Source organism: Cupressus sempervirens, chromosome 4, assembly GCF_028749045.1.
Source record: "Cupressus sempervirens isolate cs-2001-9-10 chromosome 4, ASM2874904v1, whole genome shotgun sequence".
Lineage (NCBI taxonomy): Eukaryota > Viridiplantae > Streptophyta > Pinopsida > Cupressales > Cupressaceae > Cupressus > Cupressus sempervirens.
The window spans coordinates 460,067,687-460,095,582 of record NC_143121.1 but is presented as its reverse complement, the minus strand read 5'-3'; the positions used below and the strand labels follow the sequence as shown (position 1 = coordinate 460,095,582).

General features: G+C 40.3%; 1 protein-coding gene across 4 annotated transcripts in view; it reads right to left on the bottom strand.

Moving 5' to 3' along the window:
• LOC149561967 (Polynucleotidyl transferase, ribonuclease H fold protein with HRDC domain-containing protein) overlaps positions 1-27,896 on the bottom strand; it is a 228,701-nt gene that overhangs the window by 111,246 nt on the left and 89,559 nt on the right. For all 4 annotated transcript variants that reach the window (XM_089825492.1, XM_089825490.1, XM_089825493.1 and 1 more), the window contains exon 5: positions 13,415-13,501. In XM_089825492.1, the coding sequence (XP_089681618.1) occupies positions 13,415-13,501 (87 nt within the window). The remainder of the gene's footprint in view (positions 1-13,414; positions 13,502-27,896) is intronic.

The window sequence follows — 27,896 nt, the reverse complement described above, 5'->3', positions numbered from 1 at the left end:
ACAACGATTACAATGATCACAACGATGATTCCAAAGTCCATCTCGGACGTGTACATATACCTTTCCAAAGAGGTGAATCAAGCGTCACGCGCCCGTTCGGATACTACTCTACCCGTTGGCTACACTATACATTTTACCGACAACAGAAGGTGTATGCATTAAAGTTGTGAGGGAGTGTCTGTGAATGAAGGTCTTTGTGTTTTAAATGTGCATTTCCCCGTATTAGAGCCATTTGGCTGTGTGTTGTCTTCTAAGTATGTATGTTCAAGAGTTGTCGATTGTACAAGAATGCCTTTCCTGAGGAAAAGCTCGAGTTATATTGATTTCTGAGGATTGTTGTCATCCTATGCTATTTTTTAAAAAGGTCAGAACTGTTCCAACTGGATTGTTTATTCATTTGATTATGTGTAAGCAATTTTTATGGCAAAGAGGTATTCACTCTGCTGATAAATTTCAAAGCATGTGTAATTTATTTATGTCCGGATAATATCTCTGAATACCATTTTCAATGGTAAACTTTGAATTTTCTAGTCAAATATCCCCATTTACCATTCATTGTTATACAATACCAATGGAAGCTCAAGGGAATTATACAGAAGGCCATAAGATTCAAATCAGATATCGGAGATTTCAGAAGATATTATAGCCGATCAATTTTGGTCTAGGCTCAAAACTGAAAGTTGGCAAGAATTTTTTTTTTAAAACCGCAGATCATATATTCTTCTGTAATGATGTTTGATGCTGAGCGTTTTTGGTAAAATGCATGAGAACGATTTGATATTGTACTGAATCTTTGAGAAGTTCAACAAAAATGTGAAAAGTGGGCAGCATCTTACAGAGGTCATTCTGAGGTCATATCCATCTTCTGTAAAAGTTGGTTGGGTAAGTGAAAGACAATTGAAAATCTGAAAAGCAATGTTTTTGCAAAAGAATTGAATAACACATCCAATGGTAATCAGTTATGGGACTTCCACAAAGAACACAAAGTGGGCAATGGATCTCTATATAATTGGTTTACAACTGCAATCCATAAAGTTCTTCGATACTCTTCTTCCCAACGTGGAAGAATTGGAAACATATTTATCCAAAATAAATCAGGCAGATTGTAGACTTCTTAATTGTGTCTTGCAGCCCTCAATGCTCCCTTTGGTGCAGCAGAAGTTTATGAAGCATCCACATAGTAATATTATGCTCGCAGTGACTTCATGTCTCAGTGAGATTATAGCGATAATAGCTCATATAGAAGCCTATAATGATGATGTTCAGAGAGAGCTTTTGCAATTGACTGTGAAGAGTTTTTAGAGGTCACATGATGACAAAGAACCTACCTATATTAAGGGTGTTAAGATCTTAGACACTATGAGAAAGGTCAGACCATTTGCCGTTATGATTCACCTTGAATGTATTGAAAATCAGGAAGTGTCATTCAGATAATATGAAGGCTTGCATGCATACAGTGATATCGTTACTCCTTGAAGAAAATGATGAAATATACAAAACGTTACAATCTGATTTCTTGGCCATTTGGAGGAACAAACATATTGCAACTCTCGCTGCATACAAATTCACCAAAAGATTGATTGGGCATGAAACTGAAATATTAAAGGAGTTTATGACTGGAGAGTGGCTATTATCAGCAGATATATAGGTTGCAAGGTCACAAAAATGAGCAAAAAAATGAGGTGAGAACAAATCTGTTTCACATGCCAGAAAACTTGGACACCTGATCACATTAGTCCACACAAAGTAGTAAAAGAAATTTGGACAAGCAATGAAGATGATAAGAAGTTTACCATTTTGCCCCTACAAAGTAACACAATTAATGGTGATGACATGGATTCAACTATTGTCAAAGGTATGGGATATTCAAAACTCTGCAATGGTGACTTAGAGATTGAAATTGAGAAAAATTTTGTTAAGGATTGTCATTTTCAATTTGAGAGAATGTTGGATATTTCTAAAGAAGTTTGCGAAACTTCAAATCACGAGGAGGTGCTTAAAGCTATTACAGCAACCTTCCCTTCGCATACAAATCAATCAAACAAGGAGTTTGAGACATAGGCTGACATCCTTGAGAGGTGTGATGAATCATGCATTTCTTATATCGACAACTCACTTATACATGATGGCGACTTAGAGGGCCAATCCAAGATGGCAATTCGAGATGCTGGTGATGACCAATCAGAAAATGCTTTTCAATATGACAATGATGGGAAGCATGACCTGCAAGTTACAAAAAAGATCACTGTTGCAGCTCTAGTATGTTATGAAAACACCCATTGGACCATTGAGGATCTCTAAGGGAAGCTAAAAGGGGATGGAAGGTAATTCTCTTGTTGCTGATTTGCAAGTAGTCAAAATTGCCCTTGAATGCATAAAAGCATATTATTTACATTTGCTCTCAGACATGCATTATGCTCCTAAGGTTGCTGACATATATGTCAGTTAATTGAGGGAAAAAGAGGATGAGGTTGGTAAGCTCAATAGGAAGCTTACGGATGCTCAGAAGGCATTGCCAATATACGGGCTGCTCTTTGTGAAACAAAAATTCAGATTGTTGTCACCAATCAAACCAGGGAACAAGAGGGCAATGGAAAGCATGAGTTTTTTTATGAAATGATTTAAGAACTTGATAGCATTCCACATTTCTTAATTCTTCTTTTCAATTTTGTTTAAAAGAAAATCTATAACTATTCCTGTGAGGATTCTCTTCTAACATCCTTAACTTGTTATGGAGCTGGAATTTTTTGATAAAGAAGTTGCACTTTAAACAACCTGAGAAAATATTACTAAGAGGATATTACTGCAACCACTGTACTGTTGTACCATGTTTTCTAATATAGACTTCCAAAATTTAATAATGCAATAAGAATCAGAAATGTGAAGAAGCATTCATTAATATGCAATGCTTATAATCTATTTGAAATAAGTCTCAAGACAGCTAATGTAAAAATGTTGACAATACAGGCATTCACTGTAATACTAACAAGAGTTCTCAGCCTAGACCTTGCAATCTCAAACAAATTCTGATTGCAGCAGTATGATAGAACTGAGGTTGTTCCGAGGACTTCAAGTCCCTCAGCGAACTATGCACAGAGATACGTGGGTCAGTTGAGGGTCAGCCTGAACAAGGCCAGCAAGATAATGTCTTGCAATGTTCATTTATTACTTCCTCTCCACCGTGGATGAAAAGGATGATTGTCTACTCCAGCCCGTGTGCAATGTTTGGCATTTGTAGTAATGTCGTTCACAGACAAGTCCCACTAACTTCTGAATGTCATCAATCCCAATTGACGAACACATAGCTTTATTTAGACACAACTATTGCTCCCAACCTTTTGCATTCTGTATGATACTCACAGATAAGCTTCCTTTTAATGGGTTGGTTTTCCTTCCTACTGCTCATTCATCATTAACAATACTTCAGTACAGTGACCGGATGTGCATCCAAGCCGCAAGCAAGGTTATCTAAAGGGGCTACGTCCTTCAACAACAATGCTAGAAACAGTAGTTCACTCCTAAACAAGGAAAAGATTTTTTCTTTCTCAAACTTTGATAGCTCCTCACCCCACCCCCACCCCCAACACGTGCCTGAATTCCTTTCTTAGACGATGTTAAGGTCCACTACAAGGAAACGGGCATGCGGGCCCCTGAGGGAAATCATGGCAAGAGTTGGTTGCATGTTGGCAAAGGCATTACAACTTGATTGTCAACATGTTGGAAGCAGCTGCGTCCACTAAGCAATCCAGTCATCATACTTTGGAAACATCACCATGAGGTCCGTTTTAGGATGAGCCAGACATAATGCTTCCAAAGGAACCATCACATCATCCTAACATTCCACTCTAGCCCATCGGGATGAGTAATAGGTTGAGTGACATCTGAAGTCAATCAAATTGGGGGGGTGGAGAGACATCATAGTCCTCCCCTCCTACGATTGCTTGTCCTCAAGAAATCGTAGTGCAAGGTGCTACAAGATATGTTCTCCTTCCCACGTGGCATCCTCTATGGGTAGATTCTTCCAACACACCAGATATTCTTTGATAACCCTATTTTGCAGTTGCCTTTCTCTCATCTCCAATATCTCTATAGGCACCAGCTCCAATTTCCCTTCCTCATCAAGAGGAGTAGTTTGGGTGAACCTGTAACATGTTGTCTAAGCACCCTTTTAAGGCATGAAATGTGGAAAACATTATGTATCCAGCTATCCACAGGCAGCTCCAACTCGTAAGCCTCCTCCCCGTTCCTTCTCACCACCTGATAGGGTCCATAAAACCTTGGCATGTGTTTTTCAGGGACCACTCTTCTTTAGTGAACTCTATTTGTAAGGCTGAAGTCGTAGAAATACCATCTCTCCCACCTTGCACAATCTCTTAGTCTTGTGACGATCGGCGTAGACCTTCTGTTGATTCCAAAGTAACGAGAATCGGAATCGAATCAGAATCAGCAAGGCCGAATCGAATCGTGAATCGGCCATGAATCAAAAATCAAATCGAGCACGAATCGGCAAATTTAAAAACCCTTGAAATTTAGTAACTTATTTCATAAACCCTTTATCGCTGATTTGATTCACCGATTCACAAAAAATCATTTGGCTTGAATCTAATCGTGTGGCCCGCCGCGACTCTCGGAACTATGGTTGATTCTGGGGTCGCTACATGTTCTTCTTAAAGGTTGCAACGATATCCTATTGCTCTTGCAACTAATCCTTGGCCAAAGATGACCGGCTATCGACCAAGGCTAGATCCATAAAAGACAACAACTCGTAACCATAAAGTGCCCTAAAAGGAGACATGCCAATGGATATATGATAAGTCAAGTTAAAGAAACACTCGTTCAAATATAACCATCTGACCTAAGCCCATTATTATCCTAAAACTTAATTGCGGAGATATCGTTCTACCCAATTGTCTACTATCTCTGTCTGTCCATCTATCTAAGGGCGATGACTCGTGCTAGAAGTCAACTACGTTCTGACTAGTCTAAATAATTCCTACAAAAAGATGCTAAGAAAGTTGTTGTCCCTATTACTGATGATGGATTTGGGAAGACCCTATATCCTGAAAACCTCTCTAAAAATTAATAATATTATCTGAAAGGTTGTCCGCTCAACAGGCGCTGCAAAACAAATGAGCATACTTCGTCAACCTGTCCATCACCACAAATATGTTGTCCTAACCTTGCACCTTTGAGGACCCTGTAATGAAGTCAATGGATATACTCTCTGACTTATGCTCTAGAACTAGCAAGGGCTGCAAAAAATGAGTGGGATACAAATGCTCTAATTTATTCTATTGACAAGTTAAACACATCCTACCATGCTAAAGAGCATCATCCTTGGGACCCTTCCACAAGAACCTCTCTCTAATTTCCCTATATGTCTAAAAGTACCCAAGATGACCTGTTATTGGGTTATCATGAATGGCCTGCATAATCTGCTCTTTAAATTTGGATTCAAGGACCAATTAAATTTTGTTTTTTAATAGATAATATCATCTATAACCTACATCTATCATTGTAAATCTGCCAATCCATGACCTCACACGCAAATGTGTTCTCAGAATACTCAACTAGCAATTGAGATTTCCAAGCAGCTGAAATCTTCAACATACCACAACAAGTAGCATTGGCTGGTCTCCTGGAAAGTGCATCCGCTACTACGTTATTCTTCCCCTTGACATATTCAATGTCAAAGTCATAAGCTTGAATCTTGTTGATCCACTTTTGTTGCCTCTCATTTAATTCCTTTTGTGCCAACAAGAAACACAAGCTATTATGATCAGTCATTACTATAAAATGCCTACCCATCAAATACTATTTGAATTTAGCTAGAGTGTGCATGATAGCTAACATCTCCTTATCGTATATGGAGTACAATTTTCAATGATCCTTCAACTTACTTCTCTCACACGCGATAGGATGCTTATCCTGCATAAATACTACTCCTATCCATATCACCTAAGGCATCACACTCCAAAACAAATGGCCTAGTAAAATGTAGTACTGCTAACACTAGGCACGTGCCCATAATCTACTTGACCTTATCGAATATCACATCTGCATCCTCGAACCATCTAAAAGCACCCTTGCTTGTGAGATCAGTAAGTGATGTTGCACACTGAGAAAACCCCTTCACAAATGTCTTGCAGTAGGTATACAATCCAAGGAATCCCCCAAATCTAAAACATTCCTTAGTAGCAACTAATCTAGTTTTGCTTGTATCTTTTCCTAATGAACCTTGACCCTATTGGCTCCAATAACATGACCAAGGTACAGGATCTCTATCAAGCCAAACTCACACTTGGATTCTTTAGCAAACAATGAATGTTGATACTTAGAACTTCGTCCAAATATTACAAGTGCTCCCAACTTCTGCTGAAAATCAAAATGTCATCTAAGTAAACCAACACAAACTTATGCAACTGCTTATTAAATATGTGGTTCATACATGATTGGAATGTAGCAGGTGCATTGGTGAGTCCAAAGGGCATCACCAAAAACTCCTAGTGTCCATAGTAGCATTTGAAAGCTGTCATGTGTACATCCTCCTCACAGACCCAAATTTGGCGGTACCCTAAATGAATCAATCTTCGAAAAATAGATGGCACCATGTAATTCATCCAATAGCTCATGCAAGGAATGAGATACGTAATTTTTATAGTCCTTTTACTCGATGCCCTATAATCAATACACATGTAGAGTCCTATCCTTCTTTTTGACCAAAACTATCGATGAAGAAAATGGGCTCGAGCTAGATCTATTATGCCCCATGTCTTGTAACTCTCTAATAATCCTCTCAATCTTGTTCTTATAATGCCTAGGTTGTCGATAAGGCATAATAATAATTGGCTTTGCACCCTCTTCCAACTCTATCGCATGCAGTGAAGAGGTGTGCCTAGAAGAATATCACCGAAAAGCCCTTTATTCTTATCTAGAACTGTATGGAAATCAAATGATGTTCATGTCCCAAATCTGAAATAGATTTAGCAAAGATAAAGCAATGTGCCCACTCTTTATCATTGTGCCTCAAGATGGACTCCAGATTATGATGAGCCGAGACGATCCTGGGACCTCTATCAGTCATAGCTTAAGTATGATTTGTTGAAATCCCCTAATGAACTCCCTCTTCTTTTGATCATGATCAATATTGGAGCTTCAAAGAGTCTAGAGCCACTGTAGACCCAAAATAGCATCCATCCCTCCTAACTTAACCACATAAAAAACGTGCAAGCAATGTGTAACTACCCAACTAAATCTCACATTTGGAAACCATCCCGGAACAATCAAGAAGATCTCCACTAGCAACTTTATCATCAAAATGTGGAAGTACTTCCACCTATAACTTCCTTTTTGCTGCTATGAAGGCACTAATGAAATTATGTATAGCCCTCGTATCCACTAAGAAAACTAGTTTTTGCTCTTTAACTACTTGTCAGCAAAATCATAAATGTTGTTTAAATGTTGTTAATGTTAACCATGTCATTAGTAATTAGCATGACCAACGGGTATGTAGTTGTGGTCACAATAGTTCACACCGCACCCCCTCGAACATTATACATACACTCCCTTGGATGGAAGAAGGCATCAATATTATTATTTATTTTTCATTCTTGTTGATGTAATCTGTGCTTGATATTAATGGAATGCATGGTGATTCTCTTATATAATCTTGCATTTCCTATCTTTGTTATAACTTTCATACAGTAGCATGCATTAAAATTTATTTAGTGTAGGTGGTAAACACCTAGTGTCGTTGCCTTAACGATTCTAGGAAGCAACAAAGTGTGGATAGCGAACAGAATGCAATGGGGCAGCCAATAGACTATGGGGAGGGTACCACCAAGAAGACAAGAACCCAGAATTATTCAAGGGTGAACAAGAGTTGACAATTGACTTCATCTCAATACTTCAAGCATCCATTAAGACACATGGGCAAAGGAAAGCCACACGAGAAGGAATACCAAAAGGTGTCCTGTGGAGCGCCCTCGAAGTCAGTCCGGCAATAGATCGTTTAATGTGTCGTCTCCCAAGGTTGTTGGCCCAGACATTCTTGGCAAATCAAAGCTAGCGAGAGGAAATCAATCAAGAGAACCGACAAAAAGTTCTCCAAGAGTATTGTCGTCGAAGGGAGAAATGCTGAAAGGAGGAAGAAGAGAGATGAATCCCACCGTAAGAGAAATATGAAGTGAATCCTGAAGAGGAAAATATAAATAAAGGAGAACACAGTGTTATGATTATGTCCATACAGTGACATATATTATATAGAACTAATAAATGAATAAAAGTGTTCCTAAGTTAAGCGTTGTTCAATTCCATAGATGAGAAGCATGCATGCCAAACTTATTAAATAAAGAGAGAATTAGAAAAGAACGAATAGACGAGAGCGAGGCTATCCAGTGGCCTTCATCACTACAACCACAAGTGGAACAAAGGGTTGACGGAAGGAAATCTAGGTAGTACTACCGAACGTGAAGAAGCACAAGGAGAACCATACAGTAGGGAAGACTACCATTAAGAGTATGGTAGATAGCACCAAAAAGTGACGACAACTTGATAGAGGAGACAAGGAGCCAATTACAGAGTTCAGCCCTTACATCGCACAGTGAGGCAAGGGAAGCCCAAAGGAAGAAGCAAGGAGAGGCCAAGAAAGTCGAGGACACCAGAGTAGTGAGGAATGTCGAAGGGACACCACACAGTGGTCAAAACAACCACTCAAGATCCAACCTAACCAACTCAAGAATACAACCCATTGGAGGCAACAAAAACAAAAACATCTCCTTGCAAAACAGAAAATACCAAATTTTAATGGTGACAAGAAGGAAGAACCTATAAGGCATTGTAGAACCTGTAAAGCCATTTGGACGGCGAACAAAGTTATGGACAAATATGAATGGGTCCAAGAGTTTCCAGCGACTTTACAAGGAGTTGTCATTGATTGGTACTCCAACATGGATAAAGCCAAAATAAACACATGGGCTAACCTCAAAAGAGAATTCAAGGCTGAGTTCTGAGTACTTCAGGAAGGCAACAAAATACTCACCAAAATCTTCAGAGCCATAAAAGGAAAGGAGGAAACCGTACAAGCATACAATTGGATGCTTAAAGAGTTGTTCGGTAAGATGGAGACCAAACGGCTAACGAATTGAAAGAGAGATGGTTTATACAGAGATTAAAGCTTGCCCTCAAAAAGAAAATGAAAATAGAGTCACCTACGTCATACAAGGACACCTATGACAGAGCAATGATCCTTGAAAGCGAAGACAAAACTTCAAAGAAGAAGAGGAATAAATCCTCATCAGAGAGTAATGTATCATCCGAAGAGAGTAGCAATAACGATGAGTCAAAGTAGAAGGTGCAGGCCCTTCAGAAGAATATGGAATGGATGATGAAGGAAATTAAAGTGATGAAGGGGAATGTAGGACGAAGTGATGAGGGAGAATTGTGGTGTACATAGTGTAAGGAGAATGGGCACATGAAAGGTTTGTGCCTAAGAAAATCATTCTGTGACAGCTACCAAGTTATGGGTCATTCCACTAAGGAATGCATGTACAACATAAAGATGAGGAGCAAACATGTGCTCTTTTACACATGAACAACTATCCACCTCTGGAGGTAGCAAACATTGCACAACTAACAAATGATAATGCATCATTCGGCTGGTTTCAAAATAATCGGTGTGGAAGTAGAGGAAATAATGACAACAAGAGTCAAATACAATGTGATTCAAAGGGATGGTCGATGATCTAGTGCCAGGCTTGCAGCCAGTGGGGCAACTTCGCCCGAGACTGCCAAAAGGGCAACACACCACAAAAGTTGTGCAGATGGTGCACCTTGGAGATCAGGAGAATGCTAATTGTCTAAAACCCAGTGTGAACCTTCTCAACATCAAGGAAGAAAAAGTGCTTGTCGTCACTTAAAACCAAGCTAAACAAACCACATACCATGATTCCTGTAAAGAGAAGTAAAGGGTATGGGAGGCTAGAAAGGAGATCGAGAAAGCAATTAAGGTTTAGAAGGATACACACAACAAGGCTAGTACTTCTGGATGGACAATAAGCAAAAAATAATATATTACAGCAAATGTTACAAATGAAGGTACCCATAAAAATCCAAGACCTCCTTCAAACCATGCCTTAGTTGAGGACAACATTATTGAGTACCTTCTCCCTACAACCTAGCACCACTACGCAAGCCGACACTGTACAGCCAATGCATATTCCTGAAGGATCGGCAATGGATCCTATGTCACTAGCAGTGAATAGTGGTCAACATCTTTTGGTCATAGAAATTGGTATCCTCAAAATGATTATGACAAACATCATTATAGATGGCAGGTCTGGGATAAATGTCCTTCCCAAGGAGACGTGGAAGAAACTCGGGAAACCCACCTTGTGGCACCTGACCTTCAATTTATTGGATGTCGACCAATAGGGAATTAAGCCCCTCCGAACATTAATGGCCCAATAGGTTACAATAGGTTCGCAGCCAGTCTTGTTGAACTTTGTTGTGATTCTGTTTAAAAAGAAAGGCTATGATGTCATATTGGGTAGAGGATGGTTAGTGAGGTGAATGCCATTCATAATTGGAAGAAAAATACCCTCTCCATTGAAAGTAACAGACAAAAGTTTGTCATTAACCTCCATACCTAGATGGTAACTGAAGAGATTGCATCTTATTCGTTGTCAGAGTCCAACAGAGAACATGGCTAACTGTATGAAGAAAGGAATCGCATGGAGCTTAATGACAAAGGTGTTCTACAATTGGAGGAATATTCAGAGGACAACACAAGCTCGATGAATGGACTCTTCCATTGGCTATGTAAAACTTTGTCTTGGATGGACTCTTTTAAAAATATATCTCCTTGGTAATCAATGATTAACTTTGAAAAGTGAACAAAACAAAATATAGCCTCACTGTGTGCGAATATGTCTTGTCTAAAATTTATATTTTGTTATTTTATATTGAGGACAAGTTGGTCCTTACACTTTTGGATGTGATAACCCACATGCTAATAGGGATCACTCTTAATTTTTACAATCTTCAGCTCCTCCTAGATATTATTGACCTTAACTATGATATTATTTAGTTATTTAGTTTATCATTTATTCAAATTAATATTTAACTATTCATTATATTTATTATTTATTTTACTACTATTATAAATTATAAAATTATTACCAAGATATTCATTTACTGATTTTATATTTAGATTTCATTATAATTTAATGTTTTTATTATTCATTATTAAAATCACTTTTATTAAATTTTATATATATATATATATATATATATATATATATATATATATATATATATATATATATATATATATATATATATATATATATATTTATATTTATAATTTGATTTTATCAATTTAATTATAATTATTTATACAATAATAATAATATTTTATTTTCAATTCTTATTTATTATTAGATTTAATCCCAGAGAAGGAGACATCGCAAAACAGAACAATTTTCTTTGCCAGCCAAACACTACCAAACATATGATACATTCCAAGCTTGGCCGTAAAATTTCTACTGTGGGTATAGGGATTCAATAATTTTTGTTTGGGTACCAATGGTATGACAAGATGTTCATTTTGAACAAAATCAAATGCATTGCTCAATGTACCATTTAGTACAGGCTGTACCGCACCAATAAGTAAGGGTGTGTGAAGGGACTAGTTGAAACACCTATGTTTTTGGGCACATTTTTCCTTGCTTGGGATCATTTTTGTTCTACTTTCAGAATCCGTGTCGTTTGTGGCTGGAGAGTTGAACATATGATGAGTTTATGGTGAACTTGTGCATCTTGTCCCTGCCACACCAGCAATAGCAATGTTCTATTTTAAAACTGTAACATCTGACTTGTGATATCAGACTGCTATCATTCCTCCAGTGTACTTTGGTGAAGATTAAATGTTGCCTTGAGGTTACTTTCAACTTATGAATGCTTGTTCATGTGTTGGGAGAACGTTTGATGAGATTTCTAATTGTTTTACCTCACTATTCAGACCTTTTGTAGTGTGCTTTTGTATATTCTCAGACCTGTGCACGCATTCTTCACCACTCATTCAAGGCATCTCAATATCATTTCACGGTTAGGTGCTGGGTTCATGATATCTGATACTAATTCGGGGCTGTTAAAGCAGTTCTTTATAACCAGTACTGCAAGTCAGCAGTTATCCTTCTTAAATAATGTTTATTTTACATATTGACTAATCTTATAATACTAGGATGGTTATAACACCAAGGATCTTTCATTCCTATGCATTTTATATCATGGCATTGGATGGTAGACTTGCCATTGGGATTGATTCTTAAAGATTGCTGATGTAATTACCCCACAGACTAAGTGATCATATTGTACTAAATTTTGCCACTGAATGCAAATACCCTTAAGGTTTTCCACTGAATAAGTGAAAGTGCCCCTGTTGTCCACTAAAAAATTGACTGATTTGTATTAGCTCGTCCCTGAATAAGTGGAAAAAATTTATTTTCATTTCCAGCATTGCAAATACACCCCACTGAATAACTAATATTGGCTGCCTAGTCACCTAGTGCTTAACATTCAGCTGCTGCAATTAATTCAAAATATGTAGAACAGTAAGTTGCACAGATATTGCATTGCAATCTCACTTTCAGCTGAAACAAATTTCGAAAGAAATAATTAAATTCAGGGTGGTTATTAGATTCAGCATTCTCACATCCCAATACTACTATGAAGACTTAGAAAGACCACATTAAAGCAGTGACTCATAGTTCTCTCCATAGATGCAGCAATGTATATTTTCTAAATTCTTCACAAGCATAATAACTTGCATTGAAATAAGGTAATTGAAATCTTTTTTCAACCCTCCATTAGTGGTCTTAATTTTTTTCATATATGTAAAGAACATAAATTTTCTATACATTTCACATAAAAACTAACTCGTATAACAAGCAGCTATTTGTATTCTTTTTCTAACCCCAATTAGAAATTTTCAACTTCTATCACAAGGCCTATAAGCATAAAAGAGTTTCCCACCAAGCTAATGGTCTGTATGGCTGGAAAACTTCCCGATTCATTCTATTTGTGTAGCGCCGTAATCCTCACCTTCCATATTTATCATGTACATTTCTATAAAATTATAAATATATTACAGTACAAGACGCAATCAATTTGCATTAATAAAAAACCACATTACCTCGTATCAGCTGACTGACTGATGGGGCCTAGGAACCATCAAAAATAATTATAACGTTTTCATTTTTACAGAATGTTTTACAGCCTATACATCACATGTATTTTGTTGGGAAAGTATGAGTTCAATTTAATTTTCAAATCAAAGGAAAGTAGTACCTGAATAAAAACAATCATTTGTCAAACACAGATTGATAATTACAATATCAGATATCTATCCACAAACCTGATATATTTTATTTGAATGTATTCCACAGTATGTTTGCAGCAAATATGCCAATGATCTCTGTGGCTTCCCAAGAACATCACAAGCCTGAAAAGAAGCAAGCTCCCTTTTCAACATGACTTTTAAGACAGAACAAACAAAGAATAATGCCATTGCAACCTTTACCAAAATGAGGCCAGAAGGAGGTTTGATTGAACATAACAAAATAAGTTGAGAAAAATTATTGTAATATTCTAACATACTAGGTAATTATCACCTGAGAACTAGAAACGAAAAGAATTTTTTGCACAATACATAAGAATGTAAGAAGATGAGAAGGATTTGATTATCAATCTATCTATCTGTTTCACTTACACAGTTTAGTGCCAAGAAACAGAATGAATGCCATGAGAACACGATTACTTCATAATGATTCTTTAGCAAGTAAATGGAACCCACTATGTCAAAGCTTACACACTTTTTGTTTCAAGTAATTCTATTAGTAAAGATTGACGTCATTGCTACAACTGTAACTATGAGACACCACATACTGATCATAACTGTTCATGTCAAAATATTGTGTCTTAAACAGCAATCCAGTTAATATCCGGATGCATAAGCTGAAAATGTGAGAAGCATCATGACTTATATGCCAAAGGAGGACGCTGCTACTGGTTTAATGGAGAAAGATAAGCATGAGGTTTTTAATAATGCTTCTAAGAAATTATAGGCATATGCATGCTTTTTTTACTAAACCTCAATCTGATGGTGGGAGTCAGTATTTATAAAAACCTATGTTGTCAGTTGGGATCCAGTGGTTTAACAAAACATGTTATCGAGTTCATTAAATTAAGTGTGACCAAACAATAAATATATAAAATATCATAAATATATGAAACAGTATATTATACACAAATAAAATAAATAGGAAGGTCCGATGTCATTTACTGCTCACAAAACCCTATCAACTGGCTGTGTGAGCTTCAAGTCTTCTCTGGATCTTCTTTCTTCTCACCATGATTTTGACCACAATGTAGACATTGCTCATCCCCCTCCATAAGACCTCCCTATGTGGCCCTCTAGCTCACTTCCCATTGATGCACCTCTGCCAATTGTTTCTTTGGCTGCAGGTAGTGATAGATGTGGTGGTTGGGTTCAGGTTACCTCTATGGCTTCTGAGGTCAACACTTCTCAACTTGATTCCACCACAGATCATAATTCTTCTGATTTTTTCACATCCTGGATTGTATATAATGTTCAGAAAAGTATCTGCATTCCTATACTAGAGTATGTATCTAATATTTTGGAGGGGACTACTACATGGCTCTTGGTTTTAGGTTTCACAATTTCTAACCTAACCTTGCAGACGTTCAATCATTGATCTTGAAATGCTAGAATATCTTTGTCTATTCAAATTTAATCATTTATCACTATACATAGGGCCTTTTCATTATTGTTTATGGTAATAAGACAGATAAAGATTTTATTGTAATGTCCCTGATGGAGCCCAAATTTTTGCAAATTGAAGCTTCCATTTCCTAGTTGTAAGGATTTGTGTATGAAGGAGCGATACAGACTGGAAAACAAATTGGTTCCAAACAAATGATGGAGATGGACAACTTCATAAATGTTTTCTTTTGAGCAGCCTTGTGATGAAAGGAAGAATATGATAGCATGTGAAGCATGACGACTTGCGATGAATTGTAGATTAACTGTGTTGAGGGTGTATGGAACCTTCTGATGGAAACAGTAAGGAGGAGTTGGGAAATGTTCATTTTTAGATTCCGTCCAGTGATTGAAAACCATGTTTGGGGGTGCAGATGTTTTGATAAACAATACAACACTGCTGGGGCAAGATCATTCAAAATAGCACTTGGAATTTGACCTTAAGGAAAAGGTTCATCATAAATGTTCAAACAATATTTTACCTTTCACATTCTTTACATGAAGCCCACCTGTATTAGACATCACTGTACAGGAATGATCAAATGGTGTACAAACCGTCAGAAGTCCTATAGTCAATACAATGAAAAATAGTAAGCAAATGAGGTATCAGGAAGTCAAAATCAAATTTGATAATGGTTCTCCATAAGGAGGTTTCAGACATTACAGTTGAGGGACATATTCAAAATCCCAATGGCAACGAAGTTAAGTAATATACAGACTTACCTATTGTCAACTTTAAGACAGTAAACGAAGCCAAGAAACTTACGGATACCCCTAAGCATGAAATGGCATGATAAATATCCAGTTTGAAAGATAAATAAAGGATTCGAAGAAGAAGACATTGGTCTAATAAACATCAACACTGTAGAACATTAGCATTTGAGAGGAGTATATACAGGTGTCGTGGTTAGTTACAGATCTTGTGCAGAAGCATGCGCGGATGTACTCATATCGTTCTGAAGGAAAATTGATGCTGGTGACTAACCTATAAAGAATTGCGATAACCTATAAAGAATCGTGATAATGTTATTTTCCACCAATGGAATCACTTTGCAAGAATAATTCACCACGAACCATATAGTATCATTGTTAGAGTATTAAACGTCAACTATGGATTTCCATATGCTCCAGAAAAATTAGAGGCATAAGATATCCCATTGAGATTATTAAAGATCCCGATTAAAGATATCAAGCAACAATTACTTTAAAAACAAAAGGATTTAAATGAAAAGGTACAATTAAGAAATGTAATTTGTATTATATAAAAGCATGACTTTTTGAAGAGTCATATTCTATTACGAAAAGTCATGAGTAAGATATAAATAAGAAAGCATTTGAAAAGGGAGTAAGATAAGACATTCGAACATCCATTCAAATATTCAGAAGAAGCATTTTTATATTTTTATATTTTTGTAAGGAGGAATAAGGGCTCAATATGGCTTTGTAATGTAAATTCCATTATTTTATTTTTAAAATAAAATAAAATGTCTTTTGTTTATTTTTAAATGGCGTGGAGATTTAAACTGCAGGCAAATCGTCCTTTGTAAATATTTTTGGAATTTTGTATACAATTTAAATGTCAGATAAGTGGACATGATCATTTAAAATTTTTAATTTGATCATTACAGATATTGTGAAATATTAAATCATTTCTGTATTTGTATCCAATTTGTCTCCCTGTCAGAGGAGTTAAAATTCAATCTGGACTAATTTAAGATTGCGTAATATTTGGTCTGTTGCATCTTGATGATTTAATTGTTAACAGTATAAGTGCACATAAACTTTATGAAGTTGTACGTGAAAGTTCACGGAAGTTGACTCTATAGCCCAGATGAGCAAAGGCACTAGTTTTTGTTTGCCGTATGTTTATTGTACTAGGTAAAGAAATTAATGCATATAGACAATGGATCAGAATAGCAGAACTCCTTATATTATTCGCATACGGCAGAAGACGTTACATCAGATGATGATAAGATGATTACAACAATCCCGAAGGAGGGTATATATACATATCGAGGAACCTTCCCGAAGGTGTCTGTCGGCTACATAATAAGAACCTTCCTGATACCAACGAGAACCTTCCTGATACACACCCTGTCGGCCGATACCGACGACACGCCTCCCGATACCGATGGCATGCATCCTGATACAAACGGAATGCATCCTGATAAACTATTTATTGTCGACATCATCCCCCCCAAAAAGAAAAGTCGTCTCCAGACGACCACACAACAAAAACCCAACAACTAACTACATTATTCATAAAACAACAAAAACAACATGGACTTATACATCATGAACTAGAAGGTTGTGTCTCCGACTGTGAAGACCGGCTTCATCGAAGCTGATACACTTGATCTGTTCGGACCTTCAAATTAGCTCAGATCTGAGAGTTCTCTTCCACTACTTCCTTCAACATCAATGCAACCTCCTGACACTCAGCTTCTTTCCGATCATGAGCCCTCTTCGCTGAGTCCTCCTAAAGAGCTTCTATCAAACGTTGCTTCGCTGCTGCTACCTGCTATTTCGCCTGCTACTTCCCTCGTGCACTTTTCTCGAGTTGTGTTAACAAGGCTGCCCGCTCTGCTTCCCATGCAATCTGTTGGGTGGCAAGTCAGTCGGCCATCTCCTCCCGAGCCTTCTCCGTCGTCTCCCGAGCTTCCTGCCCAGCCTCTGTCCGTCTTCTCTCTGTAAGCACCAACTCCGCCAAGGAATTGCTTCGCTTAGTGATGTCAGCAAGGCATGAATGAACGTCCTTATCCTTCTCCTCTGCTACTGGTAGAGGGTCCGACACCTGCACCCCTTCATTTACTTTCTCTGTTGCTACTGCACTCTGATCCTCTAGCCCTGGTGATGTCGGTACCTCGACAACCTTGCTGCTCGACCAAATGGCTTCCAACCGCGTGTGCTCTCTCATGGGAGACTAGATGGAGGGACCTCCGGCAATAAGGGCAAGCAACCGTCATCTCAAGTACTCACTTGCCCGACTCACTGTACTCATCCATTCCACTGCTGGCACCTAGGGTTCTGCTTCCGGAATACTGAAATCAGCATCCTAATCCTCATGCAACAGAGTGTCCGCTATGGTGACTACTGCATCCATCCCAATCACCTCTAGTCGAACCTGCTCCTGCGTGCCCCCATGACGAACTCCGCCCTCTGCTGCCAACTATACTACAAGAGGTGGCTGACGCAAACTTTCTGCTACAAGTATAGGGGTCGGTTCCCAAACTGCTGGTTGAGGCTGCAATCCTGCAAGTTGCGTACCCATAGTCATGGCTGCTGGCGATGCTGTCCTCCGACTTACTGAGGTCTGGACCGGCACTGAGTGTGGAACTAATCCTACTACTACTGTCTGTGATCTAGGATTAAGAGTTACTAGGGTAATTATCACTGGATGCCGAAACTGTCCAAACCCCGGGATGTGAACATCCGCCATAGTGTGCATATGCGAGGCTGAAAATGACAGAATTGATGGCATAGTAGTTACTGGCGCAGCCATCAACTGTCGCGGAAAGCGAAGTGGAGTTGTTGAAATTACCTCGACTTCGTCATCATCTTCCTCCTCATCCTGCTCCACCTCCATCTCCTCAAAATCGTCCTCACAAGATGTGTCCTTGCGACCACTATCTGTGTTGCCTGATTCGTCCACCTTGTGTCGTGCCCTCTTGTGGCCAACACCCTTTTGTCCTGTAGGTGAGTCTAAATGCTTCCATTGCATTACCAAAGGCTCGCCAAGTACAGTCGGACTTGGATTAATTTCCAACTGCTCATGGGGTATCATCCTTGCAGTAGCTTCTAGAAAGAGTCTGATGGCGTAGTGCAGCATATAGAATGTTTTATGGTGCAGAGTAATAAACTCATCCATGCGCGTGGCTAAAAGAGAAGCCCAATCATACACATTCCCATTCATGAGCCCGTTCATCATGCTAACCAACGGAAAGGAAATGTCGAATGCCCTGTTGGACCCTGTGAGCCTACTTTTTACCACATCCATCAGGCACTTCCAATGGCCATCTCTAATGTCAAACTTCCGCAACCCTCTTCCCTTCGAAGTGCCAATAAGGGTATCTGCCTGCTGCTACACATGGTCATTACACAGCAACTGTACCAGCTATAACTTTCTTTCCCTGTCCATTTATTGTGGGTTACTGTCAATTTTCTTCCCACCTTGTGCCACTCAAGGAATGTTGAACACTCTGATAAAGTCAGCTGGCCGAAATGAAACCATGATGTCATACCCCAAATACGGAATTGAACACTTTCGGGAATGCCTGTCATAAGCCTCAATCATAGGACACAAGACGCCCTCAAAATCTCGGATATAGAAAAGTGGCATCCGGATTGCCCACTCCACCTGCGCCTTTCTGATGCTTGCTTTAACGAGGTGAGTATCCGGATCTTCATCCCACCATTTCTGGTAGTCCCATCCATTCAACCCTTCAAAAACTACGATCTGTGGCATTGTGTGCACATCTGGCTGATTCTGCACTCTTGCCCTCTGCTTGCCTTTATCCTTTCCGCGTAGCCATGCTTGAGAAGGTCCTGCCTATACATCTTGGTTCATGGCTAAATCTTGATCTAGTTGCTTCCTCCAAGCCCGCTTCCCAATTGATTGCATACCTAGTATGCCTTTACGAATTTGCAGAAAAGAAAGCCGTTAGGTCAATTACTTATCCATACGGCTACAAAATTCCCTCCTGGCCTATGTACGAATGCTGGCCTTTTGCCCGTACTCTTGTATGTCGTACGGCCGTACGACTTCTCTACTCCTATATGTCGTACCAATACAGTCCTTCCAACAGGCGGTTCCCAAGATGGATGCCTTGGATAGATTCATCTACTGCTACAGTTTCAGTATGGTTGCTAAGGGAACACTACCAAAATCCATGTTACCCCTAGACGTTGTACGGCTAGTCCTTCCCCTTCTATGCTGGATGTGATCACAAACCCTTGAATGCCGTACACCCTTCCAATATGCAAGCTACTCCACACACATGCGTTCGCCAGTGAGAAGAATCAATCACTAATCATCCCCTTTCTGTACTTAATGCAATTCGCAACTTTCAAATCTGGTTCTTAGTCCACTGAGCGCCTTCCAGTAAACGCCTGATGTTCTCTGCAATCCTCAAGGCTAAATTCCCTACTATGGCTTTACAACTTGATTTGTATATGCCTTGCCTTCAAACTCCTGTCCGTACAACCACAAAAATACTCCTACCGATTATACCTTCCATACGGTAATTGTGCCTTTGTTGTCGTACTTTATGCTTTTAACTTGGTCACCGTACGCTAAGATAGTTGGTGCCTAAAAGAAGTAATTACGCCATACAAATGTTGTACGGTGAATGACCTATAGCTTCATTTCATCTTATAAACTGCCATCAGGAGGGAAGTCATATGGCTCACTATGCAACCATAGTTAAAAACTTAACAAGGTCAACAATATGCCTCCAGAACTGTCTTCTGCGCTATACGTAAGAAGCTTGTCTCCTGACACAACCTAAACCCGTACGGTGATATAGTTGTTGTTGTCGTACAGTAATGCAAGCCTGGTATGCCGTACGTGGTTATATCTTTGAATGACACCTCCCAATGAACTAATCATCAAATACCTCCAGAATGAATGCCTGATGTCTTCTCCTGTTATGTACCCTGATGCCACTACTGGATTACCATACGGTGATATACTAGAAGTCGCAGGAAGTCATAACTGAGAGTCGTACGGTGATCGACTTAAGCCCACACTAAGCCGTACAATGATGTAACTTATATGTTGTACGGCAGTGTAATTGTTATGTCGTACGGTGATGAACCATTGTATTGTACGGTGGTCACTATTTATTCACCATGTCGTACGATCACTTGGCCATACGGTACTTTTTCTGAATTTGTTTTTTTCTTTTTTTCTTTTTTTTTTTCCTTTTATTTTTTTTGCAAACAAATTTCTACTGCTCCTTCATATTCATGGATGGCGACAGCTTACCGGGCACGCGATAAATTTTTAACTTGCACCTGTTCACTGGTCTAGAACTTCTTATCCATCCAGCATCCATAACTTGATCGCTCCATTGTCGCCTACCTCCCAGATCTGATATGGTCCGACCCACTTAACTTTGAACTTGCCCGGCTTGATCTCATTCCGGCCGTCATACTTCAAAACCCACTGCCCGGGTTGAAACCTGTTCAATTTCAAGTGATTATCGTGCCATGCCTTTCGCCTATTCTGGGTAAACATTTGGCGTTGTTGCCCTATGAACCTACAAAGAGGGAGGAATGAAGATTAATGCCAAATAAGCTTAAAAAAGATCGAAATAAGGTGAAGGGAAAAGATGGAATACGTACTATGCAAGAAAATCTAATTTTGGCACAGCAAGCCGAATGCAAAAGGAAGTTCCAAAAGATTGCTGACGGACACAGAAGCGCGGAAGAATTGTTGGAAAAGACTCGACAGCGGGTGGAGTTGGTGGAAGAAGCAAGGGAGGAGTTTTTGAATTTGTATTCGCCGAGGGAAGAGAATCCCGACGGAAGAGAATCAACTCGCATGGCTCCAAGTGCCAAGGGGGCAAGAGCGTGGAGTGAACTCTTCGTCCACGATACACTTCCAGAAGGGACAAATTCATTGAACAGAGACCTTTCTTCACCAAACAACGTCAGCGTCGGGATACCAAGCATCGGTGTCAGGATGGCGGGACCAAAGGAGAAGTTGCCTAAATTTGATGGTGATGGAGCACCTAATCCCATCCAACATTGTAAAACTTGTGAAACCATTTGGAGGGCCAATGGCATAACGAATACAAACGAATGAGTTTGACAATTTCCGGCTACCCTACGGGGTGTTGCAATTGATTGGTTCACTGATGTAGGTCCCCAAAACTTAACCACTTAGGACAATCTTAAGGAGTTTACTGCCGAGTTTCAACTGCTCCGTGACGACAACAAAATCATAGCAGAGATATACAACACAAAATAGGGGAAGCATGAAACAGTCTGAGTCTACACCAGGGAGTTGAACGACTTGATCAATAAAATGGAAAATAAGCCGGCTAATGGGCTACAGAAAAGATGGTTCATTGAAGGCCTTCACCCGAAGCTGCGGAAGAAGATGAAGATTGTGCCGCCATCGTCATACACTGAAGCGTACAATCGGGCAATGAACCTAGAAAGTGAGCAGAGGATGAAAAAGAAGAAGAGTAGCTCGTTAGATTCAGATGATGACACATCTTCAACACAGGAAAGCGGTGATGACAAAAAGGACAGCAAGAAGGTCTGCGCCCTCCAAAAGGACATGATTCGGATGATGAAAGAGTTCAAGAACATGCAAAAGGACACCAAGGGAAATGAGCTATGGTGCACCAAGTGTAAGAAAGAAGGCCATACGAAGCGATCTTTCCCGAAAGACCAATTTTGTGAGATTTCTCAAATCATGGGACATTCGACAAAGGAATGCCCTTTCAACCTGAAAACAACAGCACCACAACAAGTGTTCTTGACACAGCAGGCATCCGCAGGGAGCGGGAACACCAGTATGGAGGGTGCCACATCGGGAGGATACAGAAATAATCAGCAAGGTCAAAACAACAATGGTAACAATAATAATGGCAGGAGTCGAATTCAGTATAATGCGAACGATCAACCAATAGTTCAATGCCGCGCATGCAGTTTGTGGGGCCACTTTGCCCGAGACTGTACAACAGTGAACACATCGAAATTGTTATGCAAATGTTGCAGACCTGGCGATCATGATGGTGCTAAGTGCCCAAAGTTGGGAGTAAACTTGATCACCGTCGGGATGGACGAAGAAGAGGTTATGGCCATCACTCAGAACCAGGCGAAACTATACCTCGACCCGACGGAGGAAAAGAAGAGACTGGAGGAAGCACAGGCAGAGGTCCATAAAGCAACGCAGGCAGAAACGGCACACCTGAAGGACACGATTGGTACCTCTGCACAGAACTGCGCAAAACAGAACATTGTACAGCAAATATTACAAACTAAGGTACTCGTCAGGATGAATGATCTATTGCTCACTATGCCTCAACTCCATATGGCACTCACGAATATAGCTCCAATTGCTAAGCAACCAGCAGAGCAAGGCAGAAGGAAGGTGGCGCAAGTGCAAAAGATCTGATGCTGTTAGCCCTTTCATCCGGATGCCATCCGGCAGTTGTTGAAATGGGCATTCTCAGGACTATACTGACGGACACGATTGTGGACAGAGGGTCTAGTGTCATTGTGCTACCAGAAGATACCTAGAAAAGGTTGGGATAGCCAACATTGTGGCCACCTACATTCCAACTGCTAACAGCCGATCAACATGGAATCAAGCCATTGGGAGTCCTGATAGCACAACCAGTGACGATTGGAACACAGCCGTTCTTGTTGGACTTCGTCGTGATCCCACTAAAGCAAAAAGGATACGATGCCATTCTGAGCCGGGGGTGGCTGATACATGCCAAGGTTAAACACGATTGGAAGAAAAATACTTTATCACTTGAAAGCAAAGGCCGAAAATACGTCATTGATCTACACACTCAAATGGTCGGGGAAGAAACTCTGTCATCAGATTCCGAAGAAGAAGAAGATGAAGGGAGGCAGCGTATGGCACCAGATCAGGAGGGAGTCCTACGATTGGAGGGTGATGACAATTTGGATTCAGTGAACGGTCTTTACCATTGGCAGATAGAGGACTATGAATTGTTTCAAAGTTGCAACATCTTGACAATTGAGGAAAGATGAATGTTGCACCTAGTCGTTACACACCAACTGTAACTTTCTTTCCCTGTCCATTTTTCGTGGCTTATGGTCAATTTTCTTCCCACCTTGTGCCACTCCAAGAATGCCGAACACTCTAGTAAATTCAGCTAGCCGAAATGAAACCACGACGTCAAACCCCAAATACAGAATTGAACAATTCCAAGAATGCCTGCCATAAGCCTCAATCATGCGACACATGTCAGCGGGCCGAGAAACCTTTGAAGAGAGACTTCATGCCTCTGAATCCCTCTCATGCTCAGGTGCTCTTTGAACGATTGGGATTGGACTTCATCGGACCCCTAAAGGCGAGAAGAACCAGAAGATGTCGATACATCGTCGTAGCAACGGAGTACCTAACCAAGTGGGTGGAGGCACGCGCACTGACAGATAACTCAGTGGTAACCATAGCAAAACTTATTTATGAGCAAATTATTGCTAGGTACAGGATTCCATTGCAGCTAAAGAGTGATAGGGGAGGACATTCATTCCCAGAAGTGTTCAATTCCGTATTTGGGGTATGACGTCATGGTTTCATTTCGGGAAGCCGACTTTACCAGAGTGTTCAACATTCCTGGAGCAACACAAGGTGGGAAGAAAATTGACAGTAAGCCAGAAAAAATGGATAGGGAAAGAAAGTTACAGCTGGTACAGTTGGTGTGTAATGACCAAGTGCAGCATTCGTCCTTCCTCAATTGTCAAGACGTTGCAACTCTGAAACAGTTCATAGTCCTCTATTTGCCAATGGTAAAGACCGTTCACTGAATCCAAATCATCATCACCCTTCAATCGTAGGACTCCCTCCTGATCTGGTTCCATACGCTGCCTCCCTTCATCTTCTTCTTCTTCGGAATCTGATGACAGAGTTTCTTCCCCGACCATTTGAGTGTGTAGATCAATGACGTATTTCCAGCCTTTGCTTTCAAGTGATAAAGTATTTTTCTTCCAATCGTGTTTAACCTTGGCTTGTATCAGCCACCCCCAGCCCAGAATGGCATCGTATCCTTTTCGCTTTAGTCGGATCACGACGAAGTCCAACAGGAACGGTTGTGTTCCAATCGTCATTGGTTGTGCTATCAGGACTCCCAATGGCTTGATTCCATGTTGATCGGCCGTTAGTAGTTGGAATGTAGGTGGCCACAATGTCGACTATCCCAACCTTTTCCAAGTATCTTCTGGTAGCACATCGACACCGGACCCTCCGTCCACAATCGTGTCCGTCAGTATAGTCCCGAGAATGCCCATTTCGACAACTGTCGGATGGCGTCCGGATGAAAGGGCTAATAGCATCGAATCTTCCGCACTTGCACCACCTTCCTTCTCCCTTCCTTGCTCTATTGGTTGCTTAGCAATTGGAGCTATATTCGTGAGTGTCGTACAGAGTTGAGGCATAGTGAGCAACAGGTCATTCATCCTAACGGGTAACTCAATTTGTAATATTTGTCGTACAATGTTCTGTTTTGCGCAGTTCTGTGCCGAGGTACCAATTGTGTCCAAGTGTGTCATATGATCATATCTGCCTGAGTTGCTTTATGGATCTCTGCCCGTGCTTCCTCCAGTCTCTTCTTTTCCTCCGTCGAGTCGGGGTATAGTTTCGCCTACTTCCAAATGATGGCCAGAACCTCTTCTTCGTCCGTCCCAACGGTGATCAAGTTTACTCCCGACTTCGGGCACTTAGCATCGTCATGATTGTCGGGTCCACACCATCTGCATAACAATTTCGGTGTGTTTGTTGTTGTACAGTCTCGAGTGAAGTGGCCCCACAAATTGCATGCACTGCATTGAACTATCGGTCGACTGTTCGCATCATACTAAATTCGACTCCTCCTGCCATTATTATTGTTGCCGTTGTTTTGACCTTGCCGATTATTTTTGTATCCTCCCGACGTTGCACCCTCTGTACTGGTGTTCCCGCTCCCTGCGGATGCCTCCTGTGTCAGGAACACTTGTTGTGGTGCTCTTGTTTTCAAGTTGAAAGGGCATTCCTTTGTCGAATGTCCCATGATCTGAGAAATCTCACAAAATTGGTCTTTCGGGCAGGATCCCTTCGTATGGCCTTCTTTCTTGCACTCAGTGCACCATAGTTTGTTTCCCTTGGTGGCCTTCTGCATGTTCTTGAACTCTTTCATCATCTGAATCATGTCCTTTTGGAGGGCACGGACCTTCTTGTTGTCATTTTCGTCATCACTATTTTCCTCTGCTGAAGATGTGTCATCATCTGAATCCGATGAGCTTATCTTCTTCTTTTTCGTCCTCTACTCACTTTCCAGGTTCATTGCTCGGTTGTACGCTTTAGTGTATGATGATGGCTGCAGGATCTTCATCTTCTTCCGTAGCTTCAGGTGAAGGCCTTCAATGAACCATCTTTTCTGTAGCCCATCAGCCCGCTTATTTTCCATTTTATTGATCAAGTTCTTCAACTTCCTGGCATAGACTTGGACTGTTTCATGCTTCCCCTATTTTGTATTGTATATCTCTGCTACAATTTCATTGTCGTCGCGGAGCAGTTGTTTTGTGTTGTATATCTCTGCCACAAACTCCTTAAGATTGTCCCAAGTGGTTAAGTTCTGGGGATCTGCATCGGCGAACCAATCAATTGCAACACCCCGTAATGTAGCTGGAAACTGCCGGACCCATTCATTTGTATCCGTTATGACATTTTCCCTCCAAATGGTTTCGCAAGTTTTACTATGTCGGATGGGATCAGCTACTCCATCACCATCAAATTTAGGTAACTTCTCCTTTGGTTCTGCCATCCTAACACTGATGCTTGGTATCCCGTCACTGACACTTGGTATCCTGACACTAACGCTTGGTATCCCGACGCTGACGCTGTTTGGTGAAGAAAGGTCTCTGTTCAACGAATCTGTCCCTTCTGGAACTGTATCGCAGACGAAGAGTTCATTCCACGCTCTTGCCCCCTCGGCACTCGGAACCGTGCAAGTCAATTCTCTTTCGTCGGGATTCTCTTCCCTCGGTGAATACAAATTCAAAAACTCCTCCCTTGCTTCTTCCACCAACTCCACCTGCTGTCGAATCTCTTCCAACGATTCTTGCATGCTTCTGTGTCTGTTAGCAATTTTCATGGAACCTCCTTCTGCGTTCAGCTTGCTGTGCCAAAATTAGATTTTCTTGCCCAGTACGTATTCCATCTTTTCCCTTCACCTTATTTCGATCTTTGTTAAGCTGATTTGGCATTAATCTTCATTCCTCCCTCCTTCTAGGTTCATAGGGCAATGACGCCAAATGTTTACCGAATGTTTACCGTACTGGGTAAAGAAATTAATGCATACAGACAATGGATTACAATAGCAGCAAGAATAGCAGAACTCCTTATATTATTCGCATATGCCAGAAGACGTTACATCAGATGATGATAAGATGATTACAACGATCCCGGAGGGGGGTATATATACATCTCGAGGAACCTTCCCAAAGGTGTCTGTTGGCTACATACAACATGTCGGCTACATAATAAGAACCTTCCCAATACCGACGAGAACCTTCCCAATACACACCCTGTCAGTCCATACCGAAGACACGCCTCCTAATACCGACGGCATGCATCCTGATACAGACGGAATGCATCCTGATACACTATTTGCTGTCGACAATCTTTTTATTGAAGTCAGGAAATCTATATATTCCTTCTGCGAGCATCAAATTCATTATTAACAAACTTTATACAAAACATTCAATTATCAAGTATTCAAGATCCAATTTCATTTTGATCGAGTTCGAGGACCTTGCCAGCCGAAGAACTCCAGAAGTTTAAATTCACTATAGAAAAGCCTTGAACCAGAGAGTTGGCATTTGAGGAGGTCTACCCGCCTTGGTGTAGCGGAGGCTAAAGTGCAGGGGAATCGAGAAGTATTCCCATTCGTTGGCCAGAACTGTTTGAGAAGTCCTATCGAAGAAGTGACAAGCTCTTGGACTTCCAATCTACAATTTTGGGAACACACAGTCCCTACCTATAAGGCTTGTATATATTCTGTATTTTATGAAGATCAGAGTTAGAAATCATTATTTCTCTATTAATTAATCCATTACTTCTATCTATTTCTTATGAGTTCAATATGTATGTACAGGGTAGGTCATCTAGGGATTGGCCAAGACCACCTCAATTAAGCTTGGGTAGAATCTTATGTTAAAAAGGCCAAGGTTGTCGTTGCACCAAAAGATCAACCTTCACTGACCAATACAACCAATAGTCTTATAGAACCATAGGAGGCGGTTAAGCCATGTCACAAACCCTATGAGGGACGTTGGCCCACCACCAACAATCCCCCTCCGAACGTCAGTT